Consider the following 22,285-nt stretch of genomic DNA (forward strand, 5'->3'; position numbering starts at 1 on the left):
ACTGGAATGAAATGAAAGGTTAAGATTTTGTACAGGAAAGGATTTAGCCTCAGGCGCCCTCTGGCGGTTCATCTGGAGTCCTGCAGCACAGGAGATAGAGGAATGGCTAAGTGTTTTTCTTCTCTTTTTTTTTAGCAGCAGTAGTGATACTCAGAGCAAACCAGGTGTCATGCAGATGGTGTTGTGGGAGTTTTAACACGAGCAGTGAGGAGGAAAAATATTTGTCAACCGTGTGTTGTTTTTTTTTAAAGAGTAATTTATAGAAAGCACAACAACAAATTACACAGCAGATATAAAAAACTGGGAGTTCAACTCCCAAAAATGGGCATTTGTCTGAGTGAAGAGTGTAGAAAATTTGTCTTAAGATTTATTTTTCTTACTATGCAACTACAATGCAGAATTGCGCTGTTGAAATCTAAGTGTGCTTTAAGTCATGCAAGTCTTTCATCCAGTTCCCCGTTGCGTTTTTGAGTTAAAAAATGTCTAAACTGGACAGGAAATTTGAAAATATCACTTGATAATGATGTGTTTTTGAAATATTGGACAATTAATACCTGAACACCAATTATAAAGTCCTAAAAAAAATGCTAACATTTTAAAAAGACTTAAATAAGCAATACTTAACCTGGTGGGGGCACAAGTAAAGCCTGATGGCCCGCCAGGCTTATAATGCACTGGGGGAAAACCCTGGAAACCTTATAATGCTGCATTTTACATTCTGCTGATGAAGTTGATGGATTAAACAGACAAAATAAATGGGCATTTTATTCCTTATTGTTTTAATGGAATGATTCAGGAAGATCTACAGTTAAAGGACAAAGGCATGATATGGATTTAGGGCACAAGTCGGTCTAAGCTACTTAGAGGCTACAAGCCTGTAGTTTTTGGTCAGCAAGCTTCAGAGACACCCATGTGTTGAGGATGGAGGCCCTCAGCTTGCACCACACCAGGTGGTTGCTCAAGCCGATGATCTGGGCCGCAAACTGAGCCGCGGCATCAGGAGAGAGGATCGTGGAGCAGCCCAGGCCTGTGGAGGACACGGAAGACAAGAAAGCTTAGTGGCTGTGACAGATCAACCCGCCTCTTGTTAATGGTACAGCAAACAGGACGCCGAGTGCTCTGCTCACCACTCGGCAAACGGAGGGATGACCAAACGTCTTGTGCTCCCCAGTCTGGAGTGAGAGGGGGGCAGTTGATGACGGGATAAGCGGTGTTTCCAGACATCACCGGCCCCAGGCCGTTACTCCTGCCGGCTACAGCCACGAATATGGTGGGAACCCCATCACCTAGGGGTGAAAAATAAACACATAAGAGATGAAGGATGGGGCTAAAACACCACTCAGTTAGCCCCCTCATCTTAAGAAATGCATACCTTCATATTCTGCTTTAATACGGAGGGTCTCATCTGGGCCTTTGTGAGCAGACGTGACCCTCAAGATGCAGGGGAGTCCATAGGAGGTGCAGGCCTTCTTGATTTTTTCACAGTGAGCCATATCAGAGGTGGAGCCCATCAGAACAACCACCCGGCCGCTGGCTTGGGGCTCCAGAAGGAGCTACCGATAACACAGGGATCAATACCCACATTGAGCACACTGCAGGAGTTAATGTTGAACACCAACTAGTGCTGCAGAGTACTGTAAATACAAGAACAGCAATCTGCATGCTCATGCTTCTGGTCGTGTTTTTTCATATTTTCCCATCCACTTGAATTTCAGAATGACAGACATTTTCCAAATGGCTGCCGTTTGACTCTTAAAGCAATTATTGCCATAAACTGTTCCCTATTTTTATGACTTGGATGTCAGTGGTTAGCTGTGCCTACCACTGACAATAACCATTACCAATTATAGTGAAAATATAAATGCTCCAGTATAATCAGTTTGAAAAATGTCCACCAGAAAGAAGGAAAAAAAAAAAAAAAAAAAAGTAAAAATCAAAAAAATATACATGACTTGTATTGCTCAAAATATATAGGCTACAACTTGACACTAAACACTTTCATCTAGTTGGAAACTTTAGTGTAAAAATCATTTTCCATGATGACAATGGTGGCCATCTTGAAAAATCAAATCATCATCAGTAAATATGATTTGTGGGTCCAATTATGTACGATTTGCCACCAAAATTACTCATCTGCTCAGGGATCATCTTGGAAAATCGCTGCCATCTTGAATTTTTTCAGTGGCTAGCATGTGAAAGAGTTTGCTAAAATATTCAACTATCTGCTTCACTAAACCCAATCATTCCTCAGGTACTGATATCAAGTAAATCCTACCTGGACCCTTTCAGAAACCCACTCAAAGTTCCTCTTCACCATCTGCATTGCTTCTGGAGTAACTTCTTTCAGGTCTCGATACACCTGGGGGGGAAAACCCAAAACATTTTAGCCTTTACAGTTCACTGAAGGTGTGTCACCATACAATAAAGACCATTACAATTTCTGACCTGCTTATCTTTCTGCTGGCTCCGATCACCAGCCGGCCAGAGCCTCCACGAGTCGTTGTCGATGACGTCAGCGAGAACAATCTCCCGTGTTTTAACATTCACGCCGAACTCGATCTACAAAGATTTGAATGGGAAAATAAAATAAGTTCTGTTGTTGGGTAGAGTAAATCGCCAGCGGGGGAGAGGGGGACTACCTGCCTTCATGTCCACCAACGTGCAGTTCTGAGTAGCCCAAGCCTTCTCTAGAATCTCAAAGATGGCCACTGTGCTGCGGTTCATGATGTCCACCTCACACTGACCGATGGCGAGCCCCGCCAGGCTGAACTTGGCCGCCAGCACCTGCTCCTCGGACCACTGAGGATCGTTGTTGGCGTCGTCCTAAAGAGAACAACAGTCATTCAGCTCGCGCCCATTTATAGACGGCCGATTTCAATCATCGTGAGCTTTCGCGCTTACTTTGAAGAACATCTCCATCTTCAGTGGGCTGAAGCGGTAACCCTCTTTAACTCCCGGGTTTCTCTTCAAAAAGGACCCAGTCGCCACTCTGCGACACACCCACTCAATGGGAATCATCTCGCAGTGGGCAGCTGTGAACGCCGTCTCCGAATGTTGCTGCACAAAGGCAGTCTTAATGCCTGCAAAACAAGGCGGACGTTAAGAAACGCTCCGGCTCAACGCCAGCCTTGGACTTCAGAAATGTATTCCAGGTTTTTGAAGGAGTTCCAGACATTTTTAATGTCCAAATTCAACACTTTTCAAACTCAGCAGTAGATTCTTGACCATATTTTTCAAATTTAGCACAAGTATGAAAGTACTAAGCATAAAATAATATTCATGTTTGTATTGCCTTAAAAACACAAAACTTGGATACATCAGTAACTATACGAGCGAACAAACGTATAAAGGGATGGAAGGGCATGACAAATGAACGTCTGTACAAATGGTTCGTTCCAAATGGCCATCTCAAATCTATTATTTAGATGGATGGAAGAATGGGCAAAAACAAAGGGACGAGTGGTTTGGTTAGGGCAGATCTAATTTGTCATTCCTGACATATAAAATAACCCAATAAACTTCCAGCCTTTCCCGAGTAGTTAACAAAAGATGATAGCATAAAATGGCTCAATCATCATTACAAGAACTGATTGGCTGATTGTTTAAACAGAGAGAACTTCAAAAAAGCCATCAGCAGTATAAAGACAGGCTCCATCCCTCAATGCAATTCTGCTTAATTAGAACGTGACTGGCCCAGTTCTGGTGAATTATGAATAAGAAAGTCACAAGACGGCCCTGACTGCCGCTTGATTCACACACACCAGACTGAAGAGGCACATGGCAGAAAATTAGCCAGTTACTTCTGCGTAAAGGCAGAGAAAACGAGCGATTTGGAGATAAATTCATTCGTAGGTGTACCTTGTCTTTACAGATAGCAAATGCCTGATGTTACCTCAGGGCAAACATGTGAAAGCCAGGTGGTCTTCTGGCTTTAGTGCTTAGTGTCCTTAGTGGTCACCTTACTGATCTCTGGCCTTTCCTATCAGGATCACCCCAGTATTCATGTCAATCGTCAGTACTCAGCTGCTAATAAGACTAAGGTTGTCGCAATAAGCAATAAATTGCTTGAAAAATCAAAACAAATTCAATAATTTCTATTTGCCTGATTTATTGTTTCTTCTGTCTGGTGCATGGGTCTCAATCAGCTCTTTTTTGAATAAAACAGTTTTGTCTACAGAAACTTCATAATTAATGTTATTTATTTATTTTAGGTATATAAAATGTCTTCCAGTTCTATTGCAAAATGTTCATTGTAATTTTAATTTTATTGATTTGAGAATCTGCCTTTGCATTCTTATGCCATCACCATTATATTACTTGAAAATGGTCTCTAAACAACAATATTATTGTGTATTGCAATAAATTCTGTGACAATTTATCGTCAAGCTAAATTTGTTATCGTGACAGGTCCTAAAAAGGGTAGTTTTTCTTTGTACTGTCAGAGAGTAGGTGGGAGGAATAACGAGCATATCCCTGAAATATCTTGAGGAATTTGTGTGAAACTTGCTTGAGGGCAAATGTGACACATCCGCACCAGCTCACCCTGCAGCACCAGCACCTTTGGGTTCACAAACGTCACCAAGTCCTCACCAGATTCCTGGAGCAGTTTGAACACGCAGCAAGTCGTCTTGTTGGCGATGGCAGCCTTGCCCTCCATCTGATCTTTCCTCGCTGCATTCCCAGCGGTGATCTGGTCTTTGGACTGCACCAGAACCAGTCCCGGCTGGTCCACCAGCTCGAAAATCTGCTTTGTCTTCCCCTCACTCAGCTTCTGGCCGATGTTCAACTCTGAAATCACGCACATCAGCGAAAAGAGAAATCAAGCTGGTGGCGTCTAATTACTAAAGCGTGAATTGATTTCTCGTGCAGTACCTGTGCTGGAAGCCATCGCGTTGGTCGGACCCAAACTGTCCTAGAGTACAAGCCAAAGAAAGTTGTCAGGAGCAGCAGCAGGGAGGCGTGGAGGCATGCAGCAAAGAGAGGGGAGGAAACAGAGCCCTGTCTTACGTTCACTGACAGCTAATCACAGCCTTCTACAGACTCCCTCAGCCAATCACAGCAGCGTTTAGCGATCACATGGGTTCAGGATGCTCCAACACATAATTTTAAGGAGAAAAACTTTGGAGTGCCACCATTTTTAAGTTCGATAAGACAATCGATCTGTCGAAAACCAGATCAACACGAGACAGCACGTCTAGTGACCAAGCAGGATAGTACAAACACTTGTGTTTGTGATCAAATCCGGGTTTATTCATTCATGATAAGAGTTAGGACGTCTTGTTTCTTCGGTGAAAACCGTGTCAATCTTTTTTTTTTTCCCCCCTTATCCTTCATTGAATTAGTGTGTTTCGGCCTCGTGACGGCGAGTTAAAAACGGTGTCAGCTGACCTGTTTTTGTTCGCCACGTTGTGTCACACAAAGCACGTGTTCACTCAAAAGTGTACGTGCACGCGCACGCCGCTTCGCTCGGTCCGTTCGAGTTAACGGGGTAACCGGTGGACTCACAGCGCCGGGGCCAGCATGGAGTTTGAGGAGTCCGGTATCGGGGAGGAGTGCGGGGTTTTCGGCTGCGTGGCTGCCGGAGAGTGGCCCACGCAGCTAGAGGTGGCTCAGGTTCTCACTCTGGGACTGGTGGCGTTACAGCACAGGTAAGGTTTGCCTTGAGTAACGAAGGATAACTTATCATCCTTTGGCTAATGGCTCTCTCTTGACTGGCTATTTTTTTTACTCCAGTGTCAGGTTCAGGAGAAAAAAATAAATAAATAAAATAATGCAGGCATGGTTACTTGAACTCAAACCTGTAAACATTTTATACATTTAAAATGTACTATTACATGTGTTAGAGTGGCTGTGTGACGTTTTGAGTCCACTCAATATTTCTAAGTAGAAACTGCGGGTTTAAAGTCTGTAAAACATTTAAAGCTACTACTCAGACTTGTTTCTTTAAAAGCCATCAAAGTCACTTTATATTTAGGTTTTCTGACACAGAAACAGGAAGCCAAAGTGTGCTATGCATTGCCTCAGGATTAAAAAGCTCTGCTTCATGGTAAGTTTGACTTGATGCAGTTGCGGTCCTAGGATGAATTGCGCCCTGGGCGGGCTCCTTTTACAGCCCCCCACCCTCTGCCTCCTCACACACACACACTCATCTGATGAGGCCCATTCTATAAGAAAAAGGACCCAACTCTGTAACTAGTGTGCAGTAATCCAGATATTGTGAGTATCAATATGTACAATTTTAAGATAGAGATGGTTAAATGGATTTCCATTAAATGGACATGCAAATAATCCATAGAAAAACCCCTTGAGATGTGCTGTGATAACATTACTTTTCTTTTCCTTTTGCTACAACCTCAACCATCAACACTTCTTTAATTTTACTAAGCTGACATTCATTCATAATTCAACATTGAATGAGACACAATGAATGAGAATCACTGTTGGTTGAAACATCATTTTCACTTAATTAAAAGTTTTAAATCAATGTTAGATTTGTATGTGATTTAAATCAATATCATGACTAATGTCCTTCAAAATTACATTTCATAGTGCAGGTAATGCCAGTAATGGCAAAAATAGGAATTGACACACTTTCTATTTGAATTATCAGCGTGTAATGCTTGAGAATTTCTTTTTTTTTTTTTTTACTTTAGGGGACATTGATTTCTAACGATTACCTGTGTTTTTGGGGGTGGATTAGAGTGGGCCATGGAGCAGACGGATTTGATCTTTATTATGGGAACATGCTCCTGCTCCTCTTTGCACTGTGCCTCCACCTGAGCACGGCCTGCATTCAGTAGTTTCGCTGGTTTCTGGTACGTGGAGTCTGAAAGTAAAAACATAGACATGCTCTGATGTCATTACTGTCCTTCATACATAGTTTGCGTCACAGTCGACCTAATCTGGCATTGTGTGTGTCTTTTATTTGCTTGTTTTTTTTCTTTGTTACTACAATTATATCCTCATCTCGTTACCAGCCTCTGTGTGGCAAATCACGGGACGGAGCCCTCGCTTATTTCAAGACATCATGGGACATGCTCAGTGATGACAGGAGGAATTTTTAAAAACCTTGATCCACAGCTTTTCTCTTCGTTCCTCTGTTTGCTGGAAAGTTGACGTCTTTTACCGCCAGACTCTCAGAGGGGCCTGCAAACACCAGGCAGCAAAAAACAGTGAGGAAGTAAACTCAACAGCTTATTCTGGTTTTTTTTTTAAACATAGTTTTTTTATGCTTTTCAGGATATTGATACTGTGAATGTTTCAATAAGTTGGTGCACAATTTTAAGTCTTGAATATTAGGGATATGTTTGGATTAGTACCTCATGCTAACATTAGCTTTATACTCAAAATTAGCATTTTAGCTAACCTTACGATAATGAAGGTAGTAAGTTGTTAATATTAATAAATGGTGATGATAGAAGTGTTTAAGTTAATATTTTAGCCTTTACACTATTGTTACTCAATTGAATATGTTACTGTAGGTTAATATGCTAGGAAAAGTCATAACATTAACATTTTAGCTCATTTTGATATAAAAGCTAAACTATAAATGACATGTAGTGAATGTAGTAAGTCAGCATGCTAAATTGTCCCTACCGACCCTATTTTAAGGTCAGTGTGTAGAACGCATTACTTTATTAAAGATAAAGATAACAGATAAAGATGATGAGGGTAAAGCGCAGCCTCGTGTTTATGGTTGGTTTAAGTCCCTTTTTCTTGTGTAGCTAAAGAACTAAAGGTCTGTTAATAGTAGTTAGACAAATTATGACCAGCTCACTCTTTGGGGTGTGATGTTGATCCGAATGATGCTCCCTGATTTCTCGCAGCCTCAGATTATCAGTGTCTGTGACTAGGCCAGAACCACTACGACAAGTTTTCTCCTCCACTGCTGCTCCTCTGCTTGACTTTGCTAAGCAAACGTCAACCCGACGGTTTTCCTCACAAATCTGCAAGACTGGGAGTGGGCCCGAATGCGAGGCGTCAGCAGCCCCCCTGCCGCGTAGCGAGCCATTTGGGGTGTGCGTCATGATGGCGTCCACTTCATCATAAAACCTCATGAGACGCTTCCGCTCGGCTTCGTCCGTCTTGCTCCTCTGAAGGGACCGGTAGAGGTACTTGAGGTTTTTGTACTTGGTGTGGCACTGCTTCCAGTCGCGCTCAATGCCTTGCTGCATTAGCCGGTTGGAGATCTGGACAAAGATGTCCCTCTTTCTGGTCGAGCTCTCCAGCTGCTTGCACACGCGTTCGTCGGACCACACCTGGATGAGAGCTTGCACCTCCTGGTCGCTCCAGTTTCGGCCAGTGTCCGACACGTTGACCACGTGGAACTGGTCTGAGCTCGGGGAGTCTGCTTGTGTCAGATGGGCTTCTGTAGTGCAGAAGAATAGAGGTAGTAAACATCTCTTTGATCCAGAGTTCTTGCACATTTCGCTATGTTACAAATTCATTGGGGATTATTGGTCGTTTTTAACCAACTTAAATGTATAAATCAAAAAATGTATGGCATATACAAAGGGATGCTGTGAATATGGAACTGGATAATGAATGAGGCTCCAGTGCTGGATTTAGCACTGCAGCTAACGATTATTCTAGTAATTGATTAAATAAAAAAATTACCACTTAAGCTTATTTTATACAATAAAAAAAAAGAAAATGCATGGCTGCACAGTGGTGCAGTTGGTAGAGCTGTTGCCTTGAAGCAAGAAGGTTCTGGGTTTGATTCCCGGCATGGGGTCTTTCTGTATGGAGTTTGCATGTTCTCCCTGTGCATGTGTGGGTTTTCTCCAGGTACTCCAGCTTCCTCCCACAGTCCAAAGACATGACTGTTAGATTAATTGGCCTCCCTAGGTGTGAGTGTGTGAGTGCATGGTTGTTTCTCCTTTCTGTCTCTGTGTTGACCTGCGACAGACTGGCGATCTGTCCAGGAACGTTAGCTGGAGATGAACACCAGCAACTCCCAACTCCACTAGGGACCAGGGTGTACAGAAAATGGATGGATGAATGAAAAATAAGCACCGAAAACTCCTTTTGTTTTTCTTTAAATAGAATAGACATTTATCGCCTAAAATGCAATAATAGCATTCCAATAACAGAATGTTTGGTCATTTGTAGAAAAGGATGCATCAGAACCAAAAAATACTTTAACATCAACACAACAGGACTGATTTGAAGTTATATATATTAAATATGTGTACCTCGTTCCTTGTTAAAACATATTTGCAAACAAAGATACAAATATATACAATTTGTATCTTAAATACAAATTGTATATATTTTGCAGTTTTGGCTTAACATCAGCTTTGACTCCGTTCTTCGCAGAGTCTGAATACTACAGTTAATGATCAATTTACTAAATTAGATGACAATTACTTTAAGAATCAAGTCGTCACAATCTAATTTACTGTTTCATTCTTAGATAGATGATGGAATGTTGTTGGATGGATGAATTGACACCTTATGAATGGATCCACTGCATGGATTAATTAACAGACAAATGATAGACATATAGGTGAATACATTATGGAGAACAATGGATGGGTGAATACACAAATGAGCAAACGGTTGGATTTAGCACACAGATGGATGTTGGATTTTGAACAAAGATGGATGGCTGTTGGGTGAATGGATGGATGAAACTTTTAGGTAATGTGAAGATGAAGGTCAGAAATGTAAACATTTTCCATGTGTTACACAGTGAATTAGATTGAAACATTACATCATACCTGTGCCTCTCCATTGTGCTTCTGTGTCTCCATCAATATCATAATCATCACTGTTGTCGTCTGAAAATTTAATACTGAAAAATTAATTCTCCTGAATTCAATTGTATGGTGTGTGTAATCCATCAGAAACGCCCACCGTCTTCAATCTCAATGATGATCTCGTTGTCTGACGTCGTGATGGATCTCGTGTTGCCCAGTGGCGTCTGTAGCTGGCCCGCCGTCGCGTTTCCGTTGTATAGTCTCTTTTGCATCTCCTCTGTCCCATTCTCCAGTCCCTGGTTGAGCAAGATGGCTTCCACCTCTTCAAAAAACTTCATATACCTGCCAGGGCCCCCGGCGCCGCTGCCCGCAGCGGCATGGGCGCTCTTTGCCGTCTTGTAGTCGTACTTCAGGTTCTTGTATTTGGTCCGACACTGCTTCCAGTTGCGCACCACCCCGAACTTCCTCTGCATCTGGCGGGCCATCTCCTGGAAGATGCACTTGTTGCGCAGTGTGCTCTTCAGGCGCTCGCGGACGCTGCGGTCGGCCCAGACGCACAGCAGCGCCCGCACCTCGTCGTCCGTCCAATGGCGGCCGCCCTCTTCGGTCACATTTGGCGTGAGAGGAAGACTGGGATGCATTCTAGCCTTTATTCCTACAGACACAGACATTTTTATTTAGGGATGAACCAATCCACTTTTTTCACAGCCTATATCTGAGGTTTGGTTTTGGCTAATGCGTACCACTACAGAAAATGAGTGCTGAACTGACTTAAAAAGTTTCTTTGTAAACATAAACATGTACTGAGTTACAAATATATTTGATAATTCTGCACCAGTAACACATTTAAATGCAGCAATAGCCTCACAAGCTTAGTCAAACAAGTAAAAACAGCACAACTTTGAATTTGTTCAGTCAGTTCAATGAGGAGTACAACAGCCTAATGTAAAATAAATAAAAACAATAGGTTGACCACCTTGGTCAAACATGTAAAAATAAACTGCCACAAACTTTCTTTGAAACTGCAACTAATAATTCTAAATATAATGCAAAATAAAAAACCAAGAGTAAAAAGCATAGAATTAGACTGACTAGATCTGCTCTTGTATATCGAGCACATTGTCACCGATTCCCGATCTAGAATTTTCTAAATCAGTGCCTCTCTACTTTTACATTTGTTAAAACTTTTTTTTTTTTTTGAATTGGGGAAATAATTCAGCTTTTAGAGCAAGCAAGCAAAAACAAAAAAATGCAAAAAACAAAACTTGTATATCATACTTGCTCTTTAAGCAAAGCTGAACGTCTTAGGCAGTACTACGGTTTGTGCTAACCCCAGGTTTACCTTCATTCATTGGCACTGAGACTGAGGAAATGTAGATGGCCTCCACCGGCCTTCCATCCAGTCCCGGGGCAAAGCCGGCTGACGTGCCCGCGGCCGCGTCAGCCCTCCTGCTCTGAAGTCCCAGACTCCTGCTCTTAGCCTGACACTCCCTCCAGCCGCGCGCGACGCTGAGCCGCCTCAGCCGTTCTGAAATCAACTCGAACGTGCCCCTGCTCTCTGCGCCGTGCTGAGCTCCAACCTCATCCCACACTGACACGAGAGCCAGCACCTCTGCTTCCCCCCACGGCCTCTCAGGCGAGCCGTGCTCCTCCACCACCACCTCCCCGTCTGCCCCTCTTTGTCTCTCTGTTCCTCTCTCCATGTTTCGAGCTGACCTGGAAACGTTTTCGTTTCCTCGGCCCCCCCTTTCTATCTTTTTTTTTATTTTTTTTTTTGTCTCTGCTGCCCGGTTCCCTAGGCAACCAGGCGGTTAAGCCTGAGAGCAACGCCTACGTGCTGAAAAGCAGCCTCACCACTGGCTTAAGCTGTGTGCAGAGGGGGCGGGATAAAGTGTAATCTGAGAAGCAGCTTGGTGAAATGGACTGAAACTGCAGCAAGACGACTCTCCATGAATACCATGAATGGCAGCTCCACAAATGAGAAGCTCCTTTGTTCTGTGTTTTTGTGTGTGTGTGTGTGTCCCCTCCTCCAGCTCTGGTTCCTCTTTTCTTCTTCATTGCTTAAATCAAACCGGTTTGAACCGCCTCAAGGCGCATTGTCAGAGCTGAGTTTGTTGGAGCATGTCCGGTCCTGTTGGAATCTTTTATCAGCACTCCATCCTAGCAAAATTGACAATTTTGTTTTTATTTCCTCAGAGGTCAGGAAAGTGCTGGGATTGTCACAAGCAATGGAGCCAGTCCGCCTACATACACGAGCCACAAGGTGAACGAGTTGTTTAATTCACACAACGTGGCCTCAGATGGCACACATCACGTTCGTTTTATACGTAAACGCTTCACCTTGAATCACTTTAATGGCCACTCGGGCCTCTCCTGGTTTATTTCGAGGCCCTTTCTCACTCAAATAATAATCTTATTTCAACCAATGATCCTTCTCGGCATTTCTCAGGGCATGGGATTAGTGAGCACCGCTTTCCCACCAGAGGCTCTGCTCCAACTGCGCTACGGGAACCTTGGCATTTGCCACACGCGCTACTCGACGACCGGGTTCTCGGAGCTGCAGAACTGCCAGCCCTTTGTGGTCGACACGCTGCACGGCAGGATCGCCGTGGCGCACAATGGAGAGCTGGTCAACGCCCGTGCCTTAAGGAAAAAGGTGACGACGAGCATTATATGTTATTTGTGATTGGTATTTATGCTTTAGGCATAAACACATTTTTCCCTCTCATTTTTTCACTTATTTACTGATTCTGTTCCAGCTCGATAGTTGTTTGTAGCCACTGTATTCACAGAGACCCCAGTCTGATATGAAGTTGTTAGTTTGACAACAAGCAATTTCCTCTTGGGGATCAATAAAGTTTATTTTATAAAAGCTGAGTCTGAGTTGTTAAAACACTGATTATGTTTTATAGAAAATCAGTGGGCAGTATTATGTAAAATTAACGTTTTTGAGCTTTACATCATGTTATATCGTCAGTCCCTCATCAAAACCATGTCTAAAGTGTTTTCTTTATTTCTTCATGCATGTTTGGGAAATCCTTCAATCTCCCATGGCAACCATTCAGCTGTGCAAAACACCTGGGTGGACCTAACACTGCCTTCAAAGCTCCTGTTTTTTTTTTTTTTTACTTTCTCTGTCACAAAGCAGCCCTGCCCCTTTACTCCCCCACTCAGCTCCTTCAGACTAGTCAGCAGCAATTAGCAAACACCTGGTGGAACTGCACATCTACCGAGCTCATTATGCGAGCTACTTCTGTAGCAAAAACTTTGTTAAAGAATAGAGGAGCAATGTTGTGATGACCTCTTGGAGGCAGAGTTTCAGAAAGAGCAGGAGTTTCTTAAGGAGACAGAGACCCAATTTCACAGCATTAAATAACAAAATCTAATTTCTTTTAAGTCATGTTTTATATATAGCATTTTTATAACACCTGAAGGTTACATAATTACTTCAACCAATAGATCTGATTCTATGTGCCTGAAAAACGTATAATACTGCCCCTTTAACGCCTATCAAAGCAGCAGCTTTGAGCACGTTTTGCATCTAATGCCCCTAGTCTTAACTTTGTGATGCAGGTAATGCGCCATGGAGTCGGTCTCTCCACCAGCTCAGACAGCGAGCTCATCACCCAGCTGCTGGCGCTGACGCCCCCCATGGAGGAGCTGGACACACCTGACTGGGTTGCCAGGTGACTACCAAGTCTGGACGCTGCCGAAATGCACCTCCTCGCATTATTTCCTCACCTGACTTTTAGTTTTCTTCTATTGTAGAATTAAAAACCTCATGACGGAAACGCCCACCTCTTACTCGCTGCTGATCATGTTCAAAGATGTCATCTACGCGGTGCGTGACCCGTATGGGAACCGGCCCCTCTCCATAGGAAGGCTTGTTCCCATCTCTAGGCTCCACAGTCCAGGTATTTGAGTAGTTTTTGTTGTTTTGATTTTCACATGTTCAGAATATTGCTCTAATTGAGTTGTGAAACTGGGGGAAGTGAAGGTTTAGTCCAGGCTGGTGGGAAGCCAGATGAAGATCTCTAATAAAGATATTGGATCAGCATTTCATTCATGGCGTCCACATTTTTCCCCTCTGAACTCATTTTCTTACAAACAGGGGACCTCACAAGAGGTTCAGCACCCTGGGATTTGATTTCGTCAGAGGTCAGAAAGCTGCTGGCGGATGATTAACTTGACTCTTTGCTCCCTGGTTAGGTGCAGGAGAAGAGGACACTGAGGGATGGGTTGTGTCATCAGAGTCCTGCAGCTTCCAGTCCATCGGAGCAAAGTAATCTTTGTTGCTTTTAATGTTTCTCCATATGTCTGTATTAGTTTCTAACATTGCCAAGTCCATCTCAGGTATTACAGGGAGGTCTTACCAGGAGAAATAGTTCAGATATCCAGGTTTGGAGTGAAATCTCTAAGCGTCGTTCCTCGCCCTGAAGGAGACCTGCCCGCCTTCTGTATCTTTGAATATGTTTATTTTGCCAGACCAGACTCCATTTTTGAAGGTATGAATATTTCTGTATTAAGCATTTAGTCGCGTATAATTGCGTAAATTGGAAGTACGAAAAATACATTTGCTTAATGAAAACATAAATTTCAAAAAACGAAAAAAAAAAACTCAGTTTTTTTTATTTAACAAAAGGTTTCTGCTCTAAGATAATGTGTTTTTTTCCGATGTATCGATGTTAGTGTATTTTGCAAAATGACAATAGAAACACTTTTTTCCGCATCACACGAGTCATGTGATCAAAACCAGACGTTACTAGTGGCTGAAAAGACGAAGACGATGACAGGAAGTTGTAGGAAGATGATGACGTATGTTTTTTTTAAAGACTTGTAGCGTGAACAAACTTATTCACGTGATTTTAATTGCGTTTCCATGGAAACGCCGCAATTGCGAAATTGAGTTTTGTCGACATCAGCGGAATATCGAAAACCTTTCGCGCACATTTGTAATGGAAGCGCAGGCGCTGTGTAGTGACCGGATATTACCGCACCGCAGGGCAGATGGTGTACACCGTGAGGCAGCGCTGCGGCCGCCAGTTAGCCATCGAAGCTCCGACGGACGTAGACCTGGTCAGCACGGTGCCGGAGTCCGCCACCCCTGCTGCTCTGGGCTACGCTCAGCAGGTCAGTCCGCCACTCATCTGCTCAAAGATGGAAAAACGTCAACACTCACAATAATATCTCGCTGTCGTCTTTCTCCCAGTCCGGCCTCCCGTACACGGAGGTTCTGTGCAAGAACCGCTACGTGGGAAGAACGTTCATTCAGCCAAATACCCGCCTGAGGCAGCTGGGAGTGGCCAAGAAGTTTGGGGTGCTGACCGACAACTTCGCAGGGAAACGAGTGGTGCTTATTGATGACTCCATCGTCAGGGGCAACACCATCTCCCCCATCATTAAACTGCTGCGGGAAGCTGGGGCGACAGAGGTTGGTTTCCTGTAGTTGGAGCAACTGCTGGGGGGTGATGCAGATTAGTTTATAGTGTCTGTTTAGTTTTTATTCTATTTATTTACTTTGTTCTGCCATTTGCAGCTAAGAGGAGATGTATGCAGTGAAGTGTTACCAGCTTGTCTCTGTTATTGTAGTGTTTCTATTTGTATTACTGAAGCTCTTTTTAGGACTTTTTAATATCTAAGGAAATTATAATAAAATAAGTTAAAGATAAGGGTGGATAATTTTTATCCACATTTTTGTTTTTTAGCTTGGTATGATTGCAGTGCTTTTACACTTGTGCTGTAAACAATTTTAAGCTAAATAAACTTGGCTAAATACAGACTTTTGCCTGACAAAGGAAGCTGATATCTTGATAATCATTGAGAATAATTTTATTTAATTCCCTGAAGAAACTACAATAAGCCATTTTTTCCAGAAATCATGAGAATTGATTACATGTCTTATGAGAGGACTGTTTACTTCCTTACATATGTTTTTTGAAAAATTATTTAAATCTTCTAAATAACCAAAAAAAATTTATTTTTTTGGTTAAGTTCAAATTTAAGCCTCAGCTGAAGTAAAGATCTAGTTAAAGAGAAAAATAATCGAAGACATTTTAAATGTCTAAATCTGAACTCATTGAATTTGTGTGAAGACCGTTTCTCTACTGCCATCGATGGCTATGCTAACTAGCCTAGCATTCACAACAGGATCTGCTGATGGGAAAGGCTGTAGCAGGAGATTGTGATTGATAGCGCTGAGACCCGCCTTCAGGCTCTGATTGGCTGTTTGTAGTTGGCAGTGAGAAAAAGCAGAGCTAATTTATTTTTCACTTTCTCACATATTGTAACGACATACTGCCAGTTTAAAAAAATATGTAAGATATTTTTTATAAAAGTTACATACTGCAGCTTTCATTAACTTGCAAGCATTTATCTGTTAGGGAAAAAATGAGAAAACTCTCGTGTTACAATGCTGGGTGGATTGTGGTTTCTTTCTACAGCACATTTGATAGACTAAACATGCCAACCTTTTTTAATCCCCACATATAGAATAATTAAAAAGTTAGAAATTTTTATTTATTAACATGAACAAATGCAGTTCAGACAGAATATATTTGTTCCATTCCACTAAAATCACACATAAATTGATCTCTATTTAAAAAAAGGGCCTTTTATTAATTTTTTTAACCGTAGTCAATCTCTGAGACATGACGTCTTATTCTATAAACGGCAATACACAAAAATCTCATGTTTTATAACTAAAGTATGGAGTGAAAAAAAATGAGATAAAAATAGCACTCATTACTTTTACGTTAACTTCAGTGTTTAATGATTGATATAAACAAAACTGTGATGGTGATTGAAGACTCTTGGCTGTGCAGGTTCACATCAGGGTGGCGTCTCCACCCATCAGGTTCCCCTGCTACATGGGCATCAACATCCCAACCAAAGAGGAGCTCATCGCCAACATGCCAGAGTTTAAGGACATCGCTGGTTATATTGGTAAGACTTAAACATACGGTATGTTGGGTTTTTTTAAACGATACATGAACGTGTTTAAATGTTCGTCTCTGCTTGTGCTCGCTCTGCTGCGCAGGCGCCGACAGCGTCGAGTATCTGACCGTGGAGGGACTCGTCTCTGCTGTCCAGGAGGGAATCTCCTCCTTCCAGAAGGAGAACGTCAGCTCCTACAAGGAAGTCGGCCACTGCACCGCCTGTCTAACTGGGAAATATCCAATAGAACTGGAGTGGTAACTGGGACAGCAGCAGCATAGTGGAGGGACTCAGTCCTGCCATCGGAAGTAAAGAAACTGTTCCACAACTACGGCACAGGCATTTCTTTAAACTGAAAATTGTCGCCTTCCTAAAATAATGTTTTAATTCATTTTTTGCCAAGTGATTTGTCTAAATCGTCTTTTGGTTAAAAAAAAAGACTCACCACTGTTTTAGGAAGGTGACAAAATACTGCTTTTGGTTGAGCTTTACACTACTTTTCCTAAATCACTGGATGTGTGATTAATTTTCTAAGCACACTAATAACTATGTACATTTGTTTCCTTTGTATGTTTAAACATCAAATGAGTTTAGAAAAAAAACTTTGTATTCCAAGCATTTTCCTATCGTAGCATTAAATTGTGTCAGAAACACAACTGGAGACCAAAAACAATTAAACTCTCTTACTCAACGTCTTTAAATTGAATTTATTCTTTTTGCCAACTTGATACTTTTTGAAACTTTAATAAAGGCAAACATAAAAACATCAACAATGAGATTAACAATGTGTGCTTTATATGTAACAAGCAATTGGCAATAAGGATTCAGAATGCTTTAGATTCAACTATGATCCAAAAAGAAAGCCACACTACATTCACTACAAAACATAATTCAACTGGATCTGAAAACGGTTCTTCTGCACAGGAGCCAACTGTAGGCGTGTTCTTGTTCATCTCGATTTATCTCCAGTTTCTGTTGAAAAAGCAAAGCTGGTGATTAAAGATGTAGAGATGAGGGAAAAGCTGAACATCTGCAAAGGACTTAAATCACCTGGGAGAGAAGCCGTCACATGCATCATTCTCAAGTCGACCTCCTGTTGAGAGGCAGAAAAAGTGATTTCAACACGTACAGGTGCATCACAGTTTAGAAAACCAAGTGAATTTATTAGTTACTTCAGATTCATCTTTGACCGATTTGCTTCAAATATCTATGCTTTGTTATGGCTCACAGCAACGGAAAGCTGTCTGAAGCAGGAAGTGCTCTAAAATCTCATGAGAGATGGCTTCACTGACTTTGGACGTAATGAAACATTACATTTAATCTGAATGGGGATTTTGAACCACTGAACAGATCAGTTATTTACCTTCTTAGCCAGGTAAGCTTCCCTTTTCATACCTTAAGTCAGATTCTTTAGCATGAATGATCTTTTGTGGCTTACGCTCCTTTTGGGGTTTGTGACCATCTCTTTGATGTGTGCGTTAAAATTTATTGAGTCTTATACAAGTTGAAAGTTTTCATGAGCTGTAAGCCACATTCATTAAAAAAAGTGTAATGAATTAAGTTTCAGTCATTGAATGAGTTAAAGCTGGAGTATTTTTATTAAATTTTTTTTTTTACATATTCGTTAAAATTTTCACCATGTCGTGAGAGCATGATACGAGACAGTTAAGATGTGAAATAAAATCCTAAATCTCTTATTGCCGAAAAGCACAGCTCCCAGTCAAAAATAATCAGCACCAGGAAAATGCTGTCAATCAACATTGTGTACACGCTGCTCAATGTTCTAATGGCAGAGAGAAAACTCATCGTTACAGGAAAACTTAATCTGTTGTCATCAGTGGCTATGCTAACTAGCTTTAGCATTCCTGGCTGACTCTGCAGATGGGGAGAAGCTGTGGGGTGTGAGCAATGCGTACACGAATGTGATTAACAGCAGTAGGACCCTCCTCTCTGCTCTGGTGGTTTTAGACAGAGTTATATTTCTTCAAATAACACAGGGAGAAACCAGAGGAACTAAATTTTTCACAGATTATCTGCCTCATACTGTCACAACATAGTGAAAGTTTTAACACAGGTAAAAAAAAAAAATTAAAAATTTACAGTTTTTAATAAAAGTTAAATACCAGCCAAAGCTTTCAGATTTACTGTGCTTGTATAACCTGCTGGATCCCAACTGGGGCTCACCCGGAGAAGAGAAGAGGCGCTCGTGCCGGTCAATCCAGGCCTCCAGGTACGCTGTAGACTCCTGGGATCTGTGTTTACTGGGGCTGTAAGGGATGGCGCTGGGAGGGGGCGACTGGCAGCGTCTCAGCATTTCATCGCTGTGCCGCTTGGACCCCGGGGAGTAGGCGTAGTTCTCGTACCTGAGGCGTTTGGACTGCGGGTGGCCGTCACACCTCTGCTCCCTGTGGCGCTTCCTCAGGATGGAGCGGTGGGGCGACAAGGCGAGCGCTGCCAACGATGTGAAGGATGCGGTCCTCCCGGCCTCCAAGCTTCTTCCACACTGACGGCAAGGAAGGGCATCGAAGGGAGCAGATTTGTTCAGGCACACATACTTGTGGTAAACCCTCAGGTAGTCCTCCTCGACTTTCTTTGGTGGTTGGTAGGCGTGGCGTGGCAGAGAAGAGTCGTAGGAGAGGTTCCGTCTGAACCCGCGGTGGCTAGACTCCGCCCGGGCCGGCAAAGGCAAGCTGGGCCGTTGCTGGGGTGACTGAGTGGAGTCTTGGGGATCAACCATCTTCACCAGCACAACAGGCCTCTTGGAAGGAGGGGACATGGAAGTGGAGCGTGATCTAATCTTTATCGGTTCTCTTGACCAATCATCGTATTTTCTTCTGGAAAATGCAAGAGGAGACCGACTGAGGGCGCTGGCCGTTCTTGTCTTGAAGGGACTGTGATGGACCGGGGTTCTGTAGATATCGGGCCTCTCTGGCACAGATAAAGTGTCTGCTGCTGAGACCTCTGCTCGATCTGAGGAAACGGAAAGTCTCCTATGCCTGAAGGACGGATCTGGAGATGATTTGGCACTGCTGAAGGGAGTTGATAAGGCACTGATGGGGATCTGGTCAGCAAGGTGGGTTTGTTTACGAGGGGAATACTCGGACACAGTGAAAGCCTCGTTCAGCGACATCTCTTGTGACTTAGCGGTGTCAGAGAAGTCCATTACCCTAATGCGACGTTGGGTGTCCGCAATCAGCAATCCCCTCTCCCTGCCAGGAGACTGTCGTTCATTACGCAGGCTCGCCAGTGTCAAGGGGACAGGACGAGGACGAGGTATCGTCTCAGTCCACATCCTCTCTGCAGGTCTGCCCGAGTCCTCTCGGAGAAGCCTCTTACTGGCTGACGGTTTCAGGTGGTTGTCATTGGGTCTTGCTGTGATGTCAAAGGTGGTGTTGAGTCTCTTAGACTGCTGCCTCCACCGGCGGTACCGCCTCAGTACGGAGCTGGCGGCCGTGGAGACGGTCTGTCGATGCCAGGCTCTTTCTATCCGACTAACCATCGTTGGGTAGAGCTCGGCCAGGGAGTTGGACCGACTGCTCAGAGACATCTGCAGCTCTTCGTCTTGGTCCTCTGGCAGGAGCTCGCTCTCTGACGGGTTCCTCCATGTGTCATCCAATGACCTGAGCGCTCCCTCTGCTGGATGTTAGTACAGAAACCAAACATTATCTATGTTAGAACAAGAGAGCGTCACAGTACTTTAGAAAATATTCACACTTTTTGAACTTCTGCATGGGTAATTAAGTTACAACCACAAACTTCAAAGTATTTTGTTGGGATTTTATAAGACAAACCAAGAGAAAGTTGTGCATGTAAAGAAGAAAAAAAATTATTCAACTAAGGCTGATTTTTATGAGTAATCCAAAAAAAAAAGGCAAATTCTCCAGATATTAACACTTCAACAATGCACTGTATATCTTAAATGTGGTAACTTTTAGTCTTCTTACCGCTGTCCTCATTAGCATGTTCACTGCCGTCCTGCACTTCATCAGCGTTACATGACAAATTTAACTGTTAAGAAAAACAAACTTTTTAAATTAAGTCATAACAGATATTTTCATCTCAAGTATCAACTGTTTACCCATTATGTTTACCTGAGAATGTGCTGTGACACTTCCTACAAAGAAAAGAAAAATAGTTTAATACAAACCACATAAAAAAAATATATTTGCTGGTTTCATATTGGGGTATGTATACTTACGGTTTAAGGAGCGATCGCTTACATCTACCTGGATCTAAGGAGAGGATGCATGTAGAATTCAGATTTTATATTTAGCTTTAATAAACACACCTCATGCATTGAATGAATGACTAAATAAATAACCAACCTTTGACAGTGACTTTTCAAAGTGGTCTCTGGACTGTGCTAAATACTTTGAAAGAGCTGCACAATGGCAAGAAAACAAAACAAAAATAGGGTTAATAAAATTGTATTAGCAATAAATAATTCTTACAGCAATTTGCCCAATTTTAATGTAATCTGTGAAATGCCATAAGCAACTTAAGTTTTAGCTGACGTGCAATATCAGTAAATCACCAGTAGGAGGCGTCAAACTGAACATTTTTAAATTAAAATCAAGACGGTATAAGGCAAAAAACATGAGTTCACTCACTTTTAAGTCCAATTTGGTTGATATCCACCTCTAGTACGTCGTCCTCATCCTTGAGTTTTGAATACTGTTCCAAGAAAGGTAAATATTAGCTAACATCACCTCTACAATGTTTTGAAGTTAACTAATGGTAAAAAAAAAAAAAAAAACAGCTTGTTCCGCTAACATACCTTTTCAGCGATTCGGTCCAGAGAGCTCTTAAACTTGGCGGTGTTTGCTTCTAGCATATTTCGCATAGATTGTGCCATACCGTCCGTTAAAAACATTTCCTTCTGGAAGTTCAAAGCATAAATGAAAATGTAGCAAATAGCCGAGCAAGGGAAAAAGGCGCTGTCAATTTGATTTTCTTCTTCTTCCTCCTCTTTCTGGGTGTTAGATGCGGTTTGCAGTACTTTACTGCCACCTACTGGTATGGAGTGTAACAAAAGAATGGGGGGCGGGAGGGAACCATCTTAAACAAACAAGTCGGCTTTATAATGCGCATATCGTTTCCTTTTTTGTTTTATTATTATTTATTTTATATATTTTTTTATTTTTTTAACCACAAATCAAATAAATTAAACTTATATTTTATCGTAGGTATCTTGAATTAGATGTATTATTTCCCTTTTGGATGTGACGCCTCTACAGTGAACACACCCCATCCTACAATCTGCATTTTAGAGCGGAATATTTATCATTGCAGAGAATAACAAGGGACTCTGCATTCTTGTAGCGTCGGGGGGGCAAATCATATTCTTGCGGAAGCAATATATTCAAGCAGTTGTGAATTTTGTACATGTCTACGTGTACAAGTTAAATGCCTTTCACAACAAAAACACCTTCATGTTCAGACAAGACAGAAATGTACTGTACTCCGTCGTACATTGAAATAAACTGTTTTATTTCAATGTACATTTAAGGATCTAAAATTATTTTAAATAAATTATAAAGCTAAAAATAAAAATATGAGTTTTAGTTTATTATTAGAAATCGTATGATTTTTTTGCTGCTGGGGCTGATAAATGTTAGTAATAAAATGTCACTTATCTATACGTTTTAAAA

General features: G+C 42.2%; 3 protein-coding genes across 6 annotated transcripts; 1 reads left to right on the plus strand and 2 right to left on the minus strand.

The window, feature by feature from the left end:
- Positions 1 to 758: 758 nt before the first annotated feature.
- paics (phosphoribosylaminoimidazole carboxylase, phosphoribosylaminoimidazole succinocarboxamide synthetase) lies at positions 759 to 15,018 on the minus strand. Of its 3 annotated transcripts, none has more exons than XM_008407432.2 (15): positions 14,881 to 15,018; positions 9,859 to 10,356; positions 9,723 to 9,782; positions 7,778 to 8,368; positions 7,069 to 7,146; positions 6,678 to 6,826; positions 4,873 to 4,912; positions 4,591 to 4,788; positions 2,902 to 3,080; positions 2,644 to 2,823; positions 2,446 to 2,559; positions 2,276 to 2,359; positions 1,373 to 1,553; positions 1,128 to 1,286; positions 759 to 1,027 (listed from the first exon to the last, which is right to left on the minus strand). In XM_008407432.2, the coding sequence occupies exons 2-15, from the start codon at positions 10,340 to 10,342 to the stop codon at positions 861 to 863; spliced, it is 2,664 nt and encodes an 887-aa protein (XP_008405654.2). In that variant the 5' UTR covers positions 10,343 to 10,356; positions 14,881 to 15,018; the 3' UTR covers positions 759 to 860. The 3 variants fall into 3 exon arrangements, with proteins under 3 accessions (XP_008405654.2, XP_008405653.2, XP_081462690.1); XM_008407431.3 differs by lacking the exon at positions 14,881 to 15,018 and adding an exon at positions 11,044 to 11,606; XM_081606564.1 differs by lacking the exons at positions 6,678 to 6,826; positions 7,069 to 7,146; positions 7,778 to 8,368; ... (1 more) ...; positions 9,859 to 10,356; positions 14,881 to 15,018 and adding an exon at positions 5,389 to 5,515.
- On the plus strand, positions 5,515 to 17,329 carry ppat (phosphoribosyl pyrophosphate amidotransferase). Its single transcript, XM_008407430.3, has 11 exons — positions 5,515 to 5,648; positions 11,898 to 11,964; positions 12,151 to 12,357; positions 13,275 to 13,387; positions 13,470 to 13,615; positions 13,911 to 13,983; positions 14,055 to 14,206; positions 14,704 to 14,831; positions 14,911 to 15,132; positions 16,523 to 16,643; positions 16,738 to 17,329. Exons 1-11 carry the CDS (start codon positions 5,521 to 5,523, stop codon positions 16,893 to 16,895), a joined length of 1,515 nt encoding a protein of 504 aa, XP_008405652.1. The 5' UTR covers positions 5,515 to 5,520; the 3' UTR covers positions 16,896 to 17,329.
- On the minus strand, positions 17,322 to 21,877 carry LOC103463824 (uncharacterized). Of its 2 annotated transcripts, none has more exons than XM_008407434.3 (9): positions 21,412 to 21,877; positions 21,245 to 21,308; positions 20,960 to 21,015; positions 20,833 to 20,866; positions 20,726 to 20,748; positions 20,579 to 20,642; positions 18,819 to 20,267; positions 17,685 to 17,727; positions 17,322 to 17,606 (listed from the first exon to the last, which is right to left on the minus strand). In XM_008407434.3, the coding sequence occupies exons 1-9, from the start codon at positions 21,505 to 21,507 to the stop codon at positions 17,594 to 17,596; spliced, it is 1,842 nt and encodes a 613-aa protein (XP_008405656.1). In that variant the 5' UTR covers positions 21,508 to 21,877; the 3' UTR covers positions 17,322 to 17,593. The 2 variants fall into 2 exon arrangements, with proteins under 2 accessions (XP_008405656.1, XP_008405655.1); XM_008407433.3 differs by having other exon boundaries at positions 18,819 to 20,270; positions 21,412 to 21,874.
- Positions 21,878 to 22,285: the final 408 nt, after the last annotated feature.

This window comes from Poecilia reticulata, chromosome 4, assembly GCF_904066995.2.
Source record: "Poecilia reticulata chromosome 4, P_reticulata-male-v2, whole genome shotgun sequence".
Lineage (NCBI taxonomy): Eukaryota > Metazoa > Chordata > Actinopteri > Cyprinodontiformes > Poeciliidae > Poecilia > Poecilia reticulata.